This window comes from Electrona antarctica (genome assembly GCF_951216825.1).
Source record: "Electrona antarctica genome assembly, chromosome: 13".
In the NCBI taxonomy this organism is placed as follows: domain Eukaryota; kingdom Metazoa; phylum Chordata; class Actinopteri; order Myctophiformes; family Myctophidae; genus Electrona; species Electrona antarctica.
This window is the reverse complement of record NC_136794.1, coordinates 13670001-13686472: the sequence shown is the minus strand read 5'-3', so window position 1 is coordinate 13686472 and position 16472 is coordinate 13670001. Positions and strand designations below refer to the sequence as shown.

At 43.4% G+C, this 16472-nt stretch overlaps 1 protein-coding gene across 1 annotated transcript in view; it reads right to left on the bottom strand.

Annotated features, from left to right (window-relative positions):
- Positions 1–5201: 5201 nt before the first annotated feature.
- dgkg (diacylglycerol kinase, gamma) overlaps positions 5202–16472 on the bottom strand; it is an 89178-nt gene continuing 77907 nt past the window's right edge. The window contains exons 22-24 of the mRNA XM_079518859.1: positions 7554–7674; positions 6488–6548; positions 5202–5360 (exon numbers count right to left, since the gene is read on the bottom strand). Coding sequence (XP_079374985.1) covers positions 5262–5360; positions 6488–6548; positions 7554–7674 — 281 coding nt within the window. The 3' untranslated portion in view covers positions 5202–5261. The remainder of the gene's footprint in view (positions 5361–6487; positions 6549–7553; positions 7675–16472) is intronic.

The following is a 16472-nucleotide window of genomic DNA, read 5'->3' as shown; positions in this document are numbered from 1 at the left end:
CTTGTTTCTGTATGAGTGTATAGCGGCATGGTTGTGGGAAATATGGGTGTGTCTTTATTACCATTGTCTTCTTGTTTGTTCACTCAATCAACCTCAACATTAATTTCCTCACGCTAACCTGCCAGAACCTGAGTCATCATCTGTGATTAATGGGTGCTGATATGTCTGTTTGAGTGCCAATTGATCCAAGAAAAATACAGGCATAGCTTCCTGTGGCAGTCCACCCACACCAATACAGGAAACCAACATATTGTATATAATGATCTTATCATGAGTGAGTATATTATTGTAAAATAAAACAACAGAGGAATATAATCGAAAGGCCCTCTCGTTATCATCAATATAAAAGCACTTAACAATTTGATTTAATTCAAATCCAAACAGTTGGAGTACAAAGATGCTATGGCTGCAGTGCTAGAAATCTGTATCTGTGCACGTCTGTGCATGTGCATATTATAACATATGGTTGCATGAATGTGAAAGAGATCAAGGAAGAAGAGAGAATGCATATTCATCCTTTTTGTTTATTTGATAAATCTTTGTGTCCATCAAAAGGCCAACAGAGCGAACAGCAAGGAAACCACACAGTAAAATCCTCAGTGTTCATTTATCCATTTGTACATTGATAGTTTTAAACAAACACTCAGGATTTTACTGTGCAAATACAGACATACAGTAGACAATGAGTAGAGGGATGATATTGATTCTTCCCTCCTTGTTATCCAATCACAGACTAGAGTGTGGGGATTTTGTCTGCCCGTGACCCTGTATGGACTGACAGTCCAAAACCATACTCACCCTATTGGGGAACGATTGGGGGGGAGGGAGTTAAATGAAATCCTACTCTATGCAGGTCATCTGATTCGCTGGTCTCAGTTATATAGTATGATTGATTATCTTGTTTTTATAGAATAATCTCCCTGAAATATTGCAATTTATTATGTAATATGTTTAGCAGTCCCCTTCAAAAATACTGTTGTTGATGTGTCTTAACCAGCGACTTAATTCCCACCTCTGTTGACATGAACAGAAATACCCTCTCTATGAATTCTGTATCTGTGATTCGATAACATACATGTGGGATAACAACACTTCGGGGCTCTGCCGCATCTGCGCCTCTGATGTCACTCAATATCGCTAATCTGTCCCAGGCTGAGAATAGGACAGCACGGTCAGGACAGTAGTGTACGATAAACCAGGGAAGGTCAGGAATACTGGAGGGTAAAAGGGGGTGGTTATACATGGGGACAGATGGACCCTGGCTATCTCTTCATTATCATTATTATGTTGATTAATGTGGATGTAGCTAGCTGCTAATTATTGTAAGAGGGATTTGCAGTTTGGACATATGCAGTGGTTGTAGGCAAATCAAGCAGGACTTGAACTACTACAAATTGTACAGTAATGTGTAATTTAATCTACATTTGTTTTAGCCCACTGAACTGAGGGCACTTGAAACTTGCCCTGGGACCAGGACAGTAGTCTACTAAACTAAGCCTGGTGAGCTAGCTGTACTGTCCTCCTGGGGAACTACCGTATAATCACCTTAGATATCACTATTATCATAATAACACAATGGCAGGCCATATTCTCTGCTGCTCAATTATGTCAACGTTATACGCAACACTGTACATTAACAACCTCTGCGGTAACAGTAGCTCTACTGCCGAACCTGAGGTAATGGATGGCCTCTGGGTCTCCTGGGTTTGTCTAACCTCAGGTCAAATGCAACCTTCTACAGACCAGTTGCCGGTGACAAAACTAGACAGAACTAAATGACATGTGGGGGTTAGGATTTGACCATAAATAACATGCAGTGGGTAATGTGTTTTTGCAATACAGAGATAACTAATTTTTCAATCTTCCATTGCCATTTTATTTGTTTTTGCCAATACAAATAAAATGCACACACAGTAAAATCCTCAAGTGTTAATTACTTAATTTATCAATTTGTAGAGGTCCATTTGCTTACATTTGTACACTGTCTAAGTTAAACGACCACCCAGGATTTTATAGGGCACAGCTGTGGGCAGAGCGTGGGTCCATTTCTTATGTTAAGGCTATTGATTACTTCAAGGGACAAGACTAGCATGAATTGTGACACACATGGACTGGGGACTCCGACAGGCTGTGTGTGGGTGTTTATGTCACCGTCACTTGATCCAACAATAAATCTATAGATACTATATGATGGCGGACACTTCCTCCAGGGATTTAGTTTTTAATGTAAGACAGTTCATTGGCTGTCTTTATCTTTGCACAGTATCATCATAAAACATGCTACCAAAAAAGAAAAGAAAAAAGAAAATCACAACACATAGATATATCAGATAAATTGAGCTTTTAAGCAAAGAAAAATGTCTGGTCCACAGAGGTGATGGTTATAGAGGAAAGGGGTTGCGACATTGGCAGGCATGCGGTGGTGTGAGTTAACATCAGATAAAATATTATAAACAAATATGTACACTTAATAATATAACTTTCTAAAACCATTCTTTCATTAAATGAAAAGTAACTGTAAACATGCACTCATTTTCCCACCAGGTTGTCTCGCCGCCAGGCTCCATGGGGTCAACTCAACTAAAAGCAAGCTTCATAAGGCTGTATTGGAACAGTCTCTAGCATGTTATTTGTGGAGTAGCCTATAAAGGTTTTACCACATGTGTTATTAATTTACATGTATATTGTCATATAAACAAAACAAAAAAAGAGCAGTTGAAACTGCAGTGAAAATGACCTGAAGAAGTTCAACCCAATCTCTGGAATGATGTTTTCTTATATGGAAAAATGTACAATTATGTCTAGGCAATGGTTAGCTGGATACACTGTTGTGTTTTAATGGGGCCTGGGTGCGAGAGTGGTGACTGTTTTAAAGGGAACTAGGGTAAAAAAAAAGGCATGGAAGCCTCAACCCTTGGAGCACAGTTTGTACCAGAACAACTTCTGTCGAACCATACTCTGCCCTGCACTTAAGACATACATCTCATATACATTTTAGCAGGGAGGAAGGCAGTTTCCCCCAAATCTAATAAGAGATTAGACAGACCATGCACAATGAAATGTATTGTACTGTTTTAACACTTCGCCATTAACATGTGTTTATCTTATTCAAGATCTCCCTAGATTCTGAAAGAACAAACCTGAACTGAGCAGGTCAAAACCTGATAAAAATGCATGTTTCATTTAATAGATCTCCGAATTAGATTGTGTGGGTAAAACTGCCTCCAGAGGCTTTCTGCACCAGCTCCTTTGTGAGCCATTGATAATGGTGACCCACTGAAGAATACTGATATGTGCTCCTCTAAGCTAAGTCTACATTGATAACAATTACATAATATTAAAATCACATTCATGTTTATATGTGCCCTACACCTACTTCCCAGATATATACAAATACTGTCTGCACATGTATTTGCCATATTGACAGTAATATGCTCATGTTCGATACAGTCTGTAATGTACTAAAGTTTAGTAACTAAACTAAGCGTTCTGTCTTTGCAGTGACAGGCAACGGCGACATTAACATGCTAGTATTTGTTATTTTCTCCTATTGATCACTTCTACGCCTTTTCTGAGGCCACCACTTCCTTATTTGTAGTACCATATTGTCATTTGGTGAAGTCTAGTCTAGTCTAGATTGGGGGTCTAGTGTTTGTCAAGAACAAAAACTTAAAGCTCATAGATAGTAATCATTGCTATACTGTTCGTCCGGTAACAGGGTTCTCTCATCTCTTCAGCTCTATAGTAAACATCTGCACCTGAAAATGTATTCTGTTGTGTCTACTAAAGAGCAGGAGAGAAAGGGAGACCCCTGTTGTTACTGATCAAACACTCATGATTACCATTGGAATATAGAGCTATTTAACACTTATTTTAACAAAATAATATCACTTACACCCCATTAAAGCCAAATCATGAGTGAAATAAAAAATGCCCAGCATTTTACAGTGGGTAATGGCCCTGGGTTGTCACAGTCCCTGCACCCTTGACATTGCCAGTTGATGTTTTGACACTATAATTAGAGCATATAGTTTCACAGGAGGATTGATAGATCCTCCCTGAAATAGAGGGGTAATTTTAGATTCCCCCTGTCGGCGCTCTGGTAAATAAAACCCCTGTGGGCCCCGTTGTTAGTACACCCCAGAGGGGATTCATTTCAATCCCTAACCTCACTACCAGTGTCCTCTGGCTGGGGGTCAGGACATCTGGCGTTTGGTGGCCTGGCCGGCGGTGGCTTGGTGACAGGAGCCGTTGTTGATTCAATCTGGACACGTGTCTTTTGGTACGCAACGAAGAAAACAAGACCCTTCAATCCCTAATTTCAGTCCAGTCCGATCCATTTATAACCAATTTATGTACAGCAACTGGAAACCTGGCCAGCAGCGTAACTGTCCTGAGGTCTAGCTCTAGATCGTCTGCAGAATCCCTACATGAATCCCCCACCCCAGGCCATAGTTATGTGGCTTCTACCATCAACCTGTAAATGAAACATCCAAGTAGGGTATGCCCTACTACCATCAACTTGTAAAATTAAACGTATCAATATTGGATGAGGCTTCTTCCTCTCCTCAACCATGCTGTGCTTTTGGTCTGCAGGGAGGCCTGTGGAGTGAGCGCTCTTACATGCACTCTGTTCCATTATTCATACAGGTTATACAAAGAGATGGCATCACACCCTACTTTTCTTATCCTCCTTCAGTATCTCACCTTATAACCTACTTCTGTCTCTGACTTGTTTTTCTCCTCATAACCCCATACCCCTCACCCCTCACCAACATAGAGCTGAGGGCGTGAGGTTTGGGCTGAGAGTGGGGACCTAACACATTTTTTACTTTGGCAAGATGTTGGGACTAAAGCCACACCATGCACTGAGGACTTGGGACCGTGGTCCAGAGAGTAAATAGAAGATGGTGGATACACAGGAAAAGGTCGATATGCCGAGAGTCTTTCATTTCAGGAACAAAATGGGCCAGTGGGCCTGTTGGTCCATTTAGTGGGCCTGTTGGTCCATTTAGTGGGCCTGTTGGTCCATGTTGTGGGCCTGTTGGTCCATTTAGGAATTAGTTGTCTCTAAGGATATTGACATTCGGAATGTTCTCCTGGTTGTTGTGTTCCTGTTAATGAAACTCCACCCCCCATTCACCCACAGCCAAGGAACAGTCATTTGAGGGAGTTTTAGTTTGTTGTGTGTATACTGTATGCAAGTGTGTGTGTGTGTGTGTGTGTGTGTGTGTGTGTGTGTGTGTGTGTGTGTGTGCCTCCTAATCACGGCTCCTGTTACGCTTCTTGAAGAAAAAGAATGGCGTCTTCTGAGGTGGACCCAATAACATGGGCACCTGGTTCTTGCGTGTGATCCGGATCTATAAGATAACAAATCAACACAACACAACAATGCGATAAAGAACAATCCTTTCGTTTCAATCTAAAGTGTGAGTTGTGATTTCAAAGTTGAGCAACCGCCACCGTCTCATCTTCATGACAACTTTATTTCTGACACATTGTACACGGTTCTCAGCTCTCATGGAAGGTTAGAGGTGTCGGGAGGATCAAGACTGCAAGGTTTCCATGTGGATCTCAGATCTTCATGTGGCCAGTCATCTCTATGATGTTAGGTCATCTCCATATTTAGGCAAAGTTCCATTGACTTTCGGTATAAAATTAAAAGTTAAAACAAGTACGCTATATTTTTCAAAAACATATGTGAAAAGAAATTGGGGATTTATTTCCTTGGCATTCTGGGAGCAGGCACAAGCATTCAGACAGACAGACAGACAGACAGACAGACAGACAGACAGACAGACAGACAGACAGACAGACAGACAGACAGACAGACAGACAGACAGACAGTAAGTCCAGGGCGCTCAGGTGGTATGCGAACACAATTGGCCCATGTTTGAGGGAGGGAAGCCGGGCGGGTAGGGTGAAATTGGTCATTGTACGTACTCCTACAGGCTGGGGGGCTACTATAAATTTAGCCTGGGATCAATACCATTGATCCCAGGGGTCTCTGATCCGGTTGGAGCGGAAATAACTTTACGTCAGCAGGTGGCCGGAACCACCAACCAGAACCACCAGGTGCATGTCGTGCACCTGCAAAATAATTCCCCTAGGTTAAAAGTTGTTGAAATTGGTAGAATTGTTTCATTTCTTTTGGTATAATAATTGTTTATGTTCATCTTTTTATTTTAACTCGTAGCACGACCAGCGACAATAAACTAATTGATTTGCATTATGTGGGGAACAAAAATAATGCGACGAAAACTGGAATCAACCAATGGAACCAGTTTTGTTTTTCTAAACCGGATCACAAGGCTCAGTTTAGAACGAATAGCATGCTTTTCTCCGCGGTAGAAAGCCTGGTGACACAAGGTTACTCTAAATTTAATTAAAAAAGAGAGGAAGTCACACAGATGCAGACCTGTACATACATGAGCGCAAGCACACACGCACGCACGCGCACGCACACACACACGTCGTTCAGACTCACCGCACAGGGGGGCTGCATCCAGGGCTCTCCATCAATCTGCATTGGCAGTGGTCTTGACGTCCTGTATGGTTTAGTTACAGTGAAGAGTATGGAGTTAGAGAGGGAAGAAGGGGGGTCAGATCACACACACCTCCGAGGCACGGAAGGCCTGTTCACACCATCCCAGGACAGAGTCAAACAGTGCACACTTTGTTCCCATGAGACCCAGTCCCAGACAGCACCACCCCTCCCTCTCTAAACTCACAGACCCACTGTACACACACACACACACACACACACACACACACACACACACACACACACACACACACACACACACACACACACACACACACACACACACACACACACACACACACACACACACACTGTATATGCTTGCCCAACACAAACACACACACACACACACACACACACACACACACACACACACACACACACACACACACACACACACACACAAAGTTAGTTTAAGCCTTTCATGCGTAGGGAAACACAGTATGGGAGAATGACTGTGATGAATACTCTTTTACTCTGCTCTAGGAAAATATTAAGGGCAGCTCACTGAACAGGTGAGAGAGAGAAACTTGAACGTGAATATTGACCCTTTAAAATTGTCCAGTAACTGGTTCACTGTGGATGTTAAATGGGCCGAGCACAGCAAGAGTAAAATAAAACATAAAAAGCTAGAAACTCTCTTTTAGACAAAATGGTGGCAGAACTGGAAGGCGGGCCGTGGTGACCTCAGGCCTGTCAGACGAATCATTTATCATCCTGTTTGACTGACAGTCAGTCGGTCATAGGGATTTGACATTTGTGGACCGAAAAAGCGCATAGAGCTGCTATGTTTGGTCTACAACGCTGTCGCATGATGAAGCATAAATTAGTGTGCTAAAAAATATATATAAATAAAAGGAAAATCTATTTAATTCATAACTGAATGAATTTTCTTTAACCCTATCTATCACTATAGTTTATGGACAGGGCAATGGATGTCAGAACGTGGAAGAATGGAGTAGAGACAGGGAGGCAAGCAGTGGGAGATGATCTGATGATGAGGACAAACCTGATGGTAACATTGGCACACTGGGCCAGTCTGCGACCGGCACTTTTCAGTCCTGTGTAGATCTGACCCATCTCTATGGCACCCTCCAGCCCAACCACCTCCAACAGCTGGTCACTCAGGTCTGGGAGGAGAGAGACAGTGAGAGAGACAGAGTATGGGTTAATATGGGTCACCACATGGGCACTGAAGCCAACTACATGAGAGGATCAGTCATAATACCTCATGTAATCTCACTGTAATCATGTGTCCTCCTGCATGGCAAATACATTCCTTTATACTACATGTCCTAGTTATGCAGGGGTTTCACAGAGATATACATGCCCTGCACGAGGATTTAATACATGACAACGGAGACCATGTGAGTGGTCTTTCGCTTCCACTCTCCTCTGGTTGTCTCTCCGCCTAACAGCACCATATCTACTGAGCAGTGCTACAAATGAAGAGGCCTGTCAGCTCCCCTTTACACAGAGTAATGCATTATCCATGTGACAACCGGCCAACCAACGCAGCACAGGGCCAACGGTAGTTTAAATGGAGGATCACTCACAGGGGCCACAGTGATTGGGATGGACTGTGGTGTGTTTTAGCCCCCCCCCCCCCCCCCATCTTCTGCTTCCAATATTTTCAGTTTGAGACACCACTTTTGGACCCCAATTTCCCTATTTAATCTCACTCTCTCTCTCTACGTCGTCCTCAGACGAGCCCTCCATCGAGTCATCTTGGTTCTACATACATCTGGTCAGCTCATTTGTGCTTTCTGCACCAGCATCTTTCTTTAGTAGGTCCACATAGGTAGGTGTGGGACGTCCTCTCGATAGATGCCCCTGTGTTGGTTCCCACAGTACAAGCTTTTTGACCGGGAGTTCTTGGTGTCGGTGGCAGTGGCCAGCTAGTCTTATCCTCCTTACTGCTATCTTCTCTGATACACAACATCTCACAATGCGACCCGTTGTGAGCTTGTAGATCCAGTTTTGAAACAAATTTAAGAGAAAGTGAAAGTGGTTGAGTGTGTCTGTGGGGTTTCATGAACATTGAATCAATGAGAAGTATTAACAAAAGCCTGTGACCAAAAAATAAATACGTTGGATCCATTTCCTGAAAAGTTAATAGTTACTGAGGTTTCTCATGATACTGCACTGATTTGGTTGGCGCCCTCTGTGTTGTACTTAACTCCCAGATCACATCCTGTCAGAGCAGTTATTATGGAACCCAAAGCTGGATGGGCCGACCAACCTGAGACTACGCTTCTCACTTATCGGGGGATTTGACCACAGAATCCTGTGAGCCGATGCTGGACAGTGTGTGCTATAGCACAGGGACACAATTAGACCAGGAATGGAATCTCTGTCTCGGTAACCCATATTCCAGGGCTAATTAAGCAGGTCAGAGTGGGGCTCTGAGACCTGATTAGCAAAGGCAGGCCGTGCAGTGGGCATGCACGCTGGTGCCAGTCAAACACCTAAACATAACCCAGCCCAATTGCATGCGCACAGAAAGCTGCAGCTCTCTCCTGACTGCCTATTGGGCCATACATACATACTGTATGGCAGCCTGTGTCCTCCTGGACAGTCAGAAGCAGTCCTATTGCACTGTATGTGTTTAATTATCTTAGTGTGTGTCACATTCTGTTCTCTACTGCAGCTAGCCAGCTACACATTCAAAATGATACAATGCAGATAATGGAAATAATGAAGAGCCGTGAAGAGTCAGTTAAAACTTACTAGGGTTTGCATCAGTGCAGGAGTAAACAAAGTCATCATGTGAGGAAGAGCCAAGGGAACTGGTCAGACTTTTCCCTGAGGGTCTGGTTGCCATAGCACTGTCTAGTCCTGACAAGCAAGAACTTGCAGCTCTGCCTGTTTTGACTGGAACTGTATAGGCTGCAGGCCTGTCTGTCTGTTGCAATGTAAACATGTTAATAATTGCCCGATGTTGCCTGACCTAGCTTAGCCTGCTGGCTTTGTTTCAAACTCCAAAGAGGAAACGGTCATGTGTTCTTACTTTACACTAGGGAGACTTTGTGCAAGGTCATGATGCAACACTGGACTCACGAGAAGGTGCTGGTGTGTGGGGTGTGTTGTGTTGTTGTGCTGTGAAGCATGGTGAATTCTCATACTTCGCAATTCGCAAGTCAGGATAGTAAGAAAATGATACGTGTGAAGACAAAATTATTTTTGCAAATTTTGCAATTTGCTACAAATCAAATTGTTTTGTTGCTCCTTCCGATGTTTGAAACTCTTGTGCATTAAAATAATTTGTCAACCATTAAATTAAACTGAAGCCTATCTAATGGAGTTATAGTATGAATCGGGTTAGAATACCCAGAATAATTCATCTTGGAATGGAAATTTAAATTAAGAAACATAGTATTCTCTTTAAGGCTACACTAAGCATGCATGTACAGCAGCTGAGCAGCATTCCAATGAGTTATCAGTATCACATGTGTGTGTGTGTGTGTGTGTGTGTGTGTGTGTGTGTGTGTGTGTGTGTGTGTGTGTGTGTGTGTGTGTGTGTGTGTGTGTGTGTGTGTGTGTGTGTGTGTGTGGATACATTGTTTTGTGTGTAGTGTATAATCACATGAACCCTAGTGTCCCTATTCTGGGCATGTCATAATAGGTGAAAATAGCAGATCTACAATCTCATAATGTGTTGGTAGCTTGTGGATTGGCTATTTATGGCGACTAGAGTTGGTGTAGAGGTGGAAAGGGTTTAACTATAACGTATCATATTTGACATATGATTATTGTATACAGGTTTGCAAAAATAACAATGAGTCTGTCATGTACACTACATTATCATATTCATACTAGAGTAATGCATCACATTGCAAGCATGTGCAAGCATTGCAAGAGGAACTTTTGGAGATTTCATTATCATTAATATTGGTTTGGCAATCCAATACAAAGTATATATCTATCTTCTATTCTCTGTACGTGTGTGTGTACGTCTATAATCCACGTAACTCGAGAACCGTTCGCCCCACCGACTTCAAATCCGACACACGCGTTCCACACCACCACAGGGAGTGCAGTGTCTGGCATCGAGTCGGTCGGATACACAGTTATCCAGAACCACCACAAAAGGCTCTGGTCTGGCTCTGCCAGTGGACCTAATGCGCCTAAGGGCTCCATTTTTGTCTCATCTTCCTAAAGCCACTATTTGGGGATTTAGGAGTGGGGAAAGGGTGTTCCCCCACTAAAGTTGGTATTTTGGTTACCTGTCTAAATCCCTTAAACACCTCCGTTACCCGTTATATTATGCATAGGTGTGGTTTGGGCGTTGCAATAATTAAACCAGATGTAACCAATCACCAGTCTTGGCTTTAAGAGATCCCTTTAATAGATCCCTTAACCGTCGCCTGTTAGTGCTATATTGCTTCATAGCCGCTGCACCCCCCCCCCCCCCCCCCCCCTCGTGCCGTTCTTTTTTTTCTCCACACGCACAGAGCCAAGAACACTCGTCTTTTCATTGAGTCACAACTCGCTCAAATTCTATGTAAACTACGAAATTAGGGTTTTCATTTGGTATATAGACCGTGCGTGTAGATCGTCTCTACGGAACGGTATGAAGCAAAAAGGACAGTTCGGCAAGTCGGATTAAACCATTTGCTGCGCTGGTGATGAACTGAAGAGCAGGCTGGCACAAATAACTTATTTGACTGTACAATTATATAAACACAATGGACACAAGGAAGTGGCAGGCACTCACTTCAGCTGATTATAGGAAAATAACAAAGAGATGCAATATGAATATTGGAGAGATGAGGCAGCCTGACTAGTCTGTGCCTGGACATCTCCATTGAAGCGCGCGGTGGCCGCTCTTTACCAAACTAATTTGGCATGGCTAACGGGTGCTTTTAAATGCCACTATCGCTTTCCCAAATGTGTGTGACCAAAATAGCAATTTAGGGGAAAGCGTGCCAACACGCCCATGACCGACTCGGTGCTCTACAGCCGGGCACCGGTATAGTTTGTGACAATTACAGAGACATGTGTCTTTTGTTTTTCCTTTTCGATTTGAAACAGTGTGAGCAAAAACAGTGTGAGCCCCATCACTCCCGGCCTCACATTGTTCACATTGAGCACTATTACTATATATAACAATAACTATAACTATATACCTTTCACCATTGCATTTCTTATAGTTGTGGCGGGGACATTACCATCCACTTCACCTGATAGAATTCTTTTTAGGCTATTTTCATAGTTATAGTGTCCGCCTGGTCAGCGTGAACAGCAGTTTAGGGTCCCAAGAACTGACTGCATCTCTCGAACGCCCACAGAGCTTTCTAAGAAAATACAGTAGGATTCGGCATCCATTAATGACAAACCGGGCATTTGGTCGGTAAAGGATTAAGGGGGGGAAGGTTGATATAATGAATGCACATGACAGATGGGAATTAAGAGAAGGTCTGGCTGGACGGAAGGAGACAGTCTGCCGTTCTTCTGTGGCTAGAAACGGCAGAGCGTGTGGTTATGTGATACAGAAGTGGAGTAAAATGCAGTAAAATGTGACTTGCTCAGGATAGAAAAAACAGTTGAAATTTCCCAATCATGCAGTCTTATTCTGAGATTTCATGACAGCATCTAAAACGCCTTTATCGTGCAGCATTCATTTAGAATCTTGAATACACCTCCACTTCCTCCTATTACCAAAAATGGGCATGGCGTGGTCCCAGTGTGTGAGCCTGATGGCAGAGTAACCCACCATGCTGATTCTCACCTCACCAATGTTTCCCGCCTCATCAGAGCTCTTGTGCTTTTGACTCTCATCATGCAGCCAGCGCTGTTACGTCTCAGTGAGGTGGCACCCAGAATAGAACAGCCTCTTACATAAGCCGGGGCCGCAGTGCATCATGGGATGGGATGGTGGTGCTCTGCCAAGCAGCAGGCAGCTAGGTTTGTGTCACTGCCTGTGCTTCACACAAATGTAGTACGTGTGCACTGCACAGTAGTAGTGTGTGTGCATGCACAGCACGCACTTGCACACACACACACAGCACGCACGCATGCACTTGCACACACACACACACACACACACACACACACACACACACACACACACACACACACACACACACACACACACACACACACACACACACACACACACACACACACACACATTCGAAGCGGGTGGAGCATCTTGCTGTTGGGAGTGTTGAGTTCAATAGAGACGTACACATGAATGTTCCGTCATCAGATCATCACGTACTCTCACTACTCAGGAAACAACTAAACTGCTTTACTTTGCTGCAGTCAGTGTGATTTATATACGCATTATATAAAGCAAACAATCTAAATCAGAGGACACTTATTGTGTGGAGATACGGGGAAATAGTAATACATATAAAACCAACACAAACCCAATATTTATATTGCAGAAGAGAGCTATAAAAATAATAAATAGGTCGAGGTTGCGCTGAAACAACAGAGCTTCTTAATACGGCACAGTTGAGAAGCAGGAGTTAAGACTATTAAAGGGATCATGAAATAAAAAAAGTTATAATTTACGCCAGCATCTTTCCCTGTTCAACTCTTATTTTGAAAATCCACATTTCCAGACTTCCGGTCTTGATCTTATGTTAGGAGGTTGGACGATGCGTGATCACTTCCTGTTTATCAAACGGAGCCAACAGAGTCTAATGGAAGGCATCACAGCGTCGGCTCCCGGCTGTGGAATAAACCTTGTTTTGACCAAAAATGCCATCTGGGACAAGGAATAGGACATACAGGCGATTGAAAGAAACAGATGTTTTTGAGCACGATGATCATGATGGCGCGATCCTGTGTTATTGACAACACCAGCTAGCAACCCGATGCTAACGTGAGTAGCATTATGACTTGATCAATCAAAAGCACTATAAAAGCCCAATTCCGTAGAGCTATGTCATTGGCGTTAAGCGCAACATGTATTAATTGCCTTATTGACGTAGATTAATGGCAATGGCGGCCTAACTGTTAACTTTGACCAAAAAATGCACAATGAAAAACAGGTATGGCCAGGGTTCATGGCAATAGCGTGTCTATTGTCAATAGAGTGTAGAGGGTTTGATGATGTCAGACTGACATCATGGACTGACAACCATATATGGAGATCTAAGGGTCTCCATAATGTCACGAGTCGAGATGTCACGAGATGTCACAAGATGTTGGATTCTGTTTTATTATATATTAAAAGTAAGAAGGGTAGACATCAAGCTGAGGCTTCAACCTACACCTTTTTGGTCTAGCAGTTTTGTTCCGTTTTATTTTTGTTTGTTCTATGAAGTGTCATATTTTTGAGTGGTGCAAACCACTCCAACAACTGGCTTTGTACCCGTGTACCTGTGTTCGTACCAAAAAAACGAGCATGGTTACTATGGTCACTGACATTACGTCAGACCACAGCTGATCAGGCTATATAAGACCTTGCACCACTCAGTTCACACGGGTGTGATTTTATTTGTTACATCATGGCTAATGACTGAAATAAACTATTACTACTACTGCTATTGCTACTACTACTATACTAATTAGTGTATGGTCAAGTCAGACTGTACCCTAAACATTAATCACTTGAACCCCAGCATCCATATCCTAGGGGGAACATTAGCCAAAAACAGCGTGATGTTGATGGAAAAAAGTGGTCCAACTCAGGTCAGTTTCACTGGGAATAGAGTGTGTAACTGTAAGTGCCAAGTGGTTAACACATGGAGCCTGGAAAGTTTGGAAGAAAAATATCCACTGAGTGAAAGAAAATGCTACTGCTTTCTGGGCTGTCATGGTAAAGACACAGCGGTTGGGCACAATGACACTTCCACAGACTGGCTTTTATGGAGCTACTCTGACATTCCCTGTTTGGACTGCTTGTTAGCATCAAGAGGCTAGAAATGACAGCTCGCCGTTTCTGCTGACACCCTGGAGCTAATATTCTCTGGAGACCTGCAGATGTATAAGAGGCAAATCATATTAATAAAGTATAGGTCTGAAATAAGTGAACTTAGCCTTCTAATAACCTGTTTTAGGATTAGCGTTATACAGTAAATACACAAGGGTCACGAGCTCCACATTTATAACCTTTCCAACACATCTCTCAGCTGCTCACCACAACACTTATCTCTCACAGGCTATATGACAAAAAATGGATCATATCATAATTTCAGGAGCAGTTTAAGGCCTGAAATTGTATTGTCATCCTGCACCGGTGCACCTATTAATTATAGTGTTCATTTAACCATTTGGATCTCCAAATAAAACCAAATGGACCCATTTGGTTACATTTATACACTCAGGATATTACAGTGCATGTATTTCCTTCCTCCATCCCCCCCCCCCCCCCCCCATCGCTCCCAAGCCATCATGGAAGATGGAAGAGAAACTGGACCTCACCTCTCTAGCAACACACGGAGGTGAAGGTATAGTATGGGGGCGAGCAGCGCTCACTTGGCCTTTTGACAGAGTACGCTATGTTACGACGACACAGTATAAAAATACACCATGTGCAACCCTTCAGCCCTTCACTGTCAAACGGCCAGTAAAGGCTTGATGTTATGAAGCTGCAGTTTTTATTTCTCAGCCGGTCTTGTCAAACAATAAAAAGAAATTCATGGGAACTTTCTGCCGGGGGAAAATGACAGCCATGGGAATTATAGGCTACAGACAAGAGCCAATCTCATCAGCTTTGACAGACTCGGTCTTTAGTGATCTTTTCTGCTACTGTCAGAAGGACGCTGAGCATTCATTGACTTGGAGACTTGGAGATATGTAGGAGGTCATCTCACTCCTCTAATGTCCATCGACTCTGAGGCGTTTAGATACAGCTACTGTACTACTAGCATGCTGCACAGGGGTGGGGGAAATCTAAGTAATTATAGACTCTGCTTTTCTGTCGTGTGAAAGGAAAACAATAAACGCTCCCTGGCTGCAGAGGGCCTGAAATAGCCCTCTCCTCCATCAAGGAGACACTGACAGAGCTAGAGTGTTGTGGGGGAGGACATGCAAGGGGTGTGTGTGTGTGTGTGTGTGTGTGTGTGTGTGTGTGTGTGGGTGTGTCTGTGTTTGTGTGTGTGTGTGCGTGTGTGGGTGTGTTTGTGTGTCTGTGTGTGAGAGAGAGAGAGAGAGAGAGAGAGAGAGAGAGAGGCTGTAGGATGGTGAGTAGAGATGCTAGAGAAGAGGAATGAGAAATTAACTAGAAAAAGTGCCCCTTGGAGCACATGTCTCCACCAGGCCAGGTAGGTTATTGTGGCTTCCTGGTGGTGTTATAATAGGATATTGTGAAAAATCTGCCATTTCTTCTCACGCCTTTGATGCCAATTCGACATTCAAAGTTATGATTTAAGGCATTTTGTTCCAAAAATGTGTTTTGCAAAGATGAGTGTGTGTGCAAGTTTGGCATCGACCGGTGCCGGAGATTAGACAGACACATGGACGGACGGACGGACGGACGGACGGAGTGCATAACACTCCGTCGGCCTGGTGGAGACAATTTGGGCTGTATTTTGAGTGTCTTAAGTACCAGGCATTATGACTTAACTTAAGACCTGGAGGTGTGGCCAATTCTGTGTGGCCACTCAAAATAGCTAAACAGCATTGGCCACGCCTCCAGGTCTTAAGTTAAGTAATAAGACCTATTACTTATGACACTCAAAATACAGCCCATCGAGTCACAAAGGTGAGAGAGAAACTGGGAAACATGGTCACCTGAAATAGTGCACCTCTATAACCTCGCACCAATTCAACCCCATGAACAAAAGTCACTGCTTCTCCACCTATTTGCACTTGTGAGTCAAGGGGGTGCCTCTGCCCTTGCACCGAAAGATATCGGTGTCAGACTGTGGCACATCTACAGTGTATGTTTGTGCTCTGCAGTCTGCGCTCACCATCTCCTGTAAAGGAAGTTGAGGAATTTGATCCAGGCACTGAAAAGGAAATGAATTGG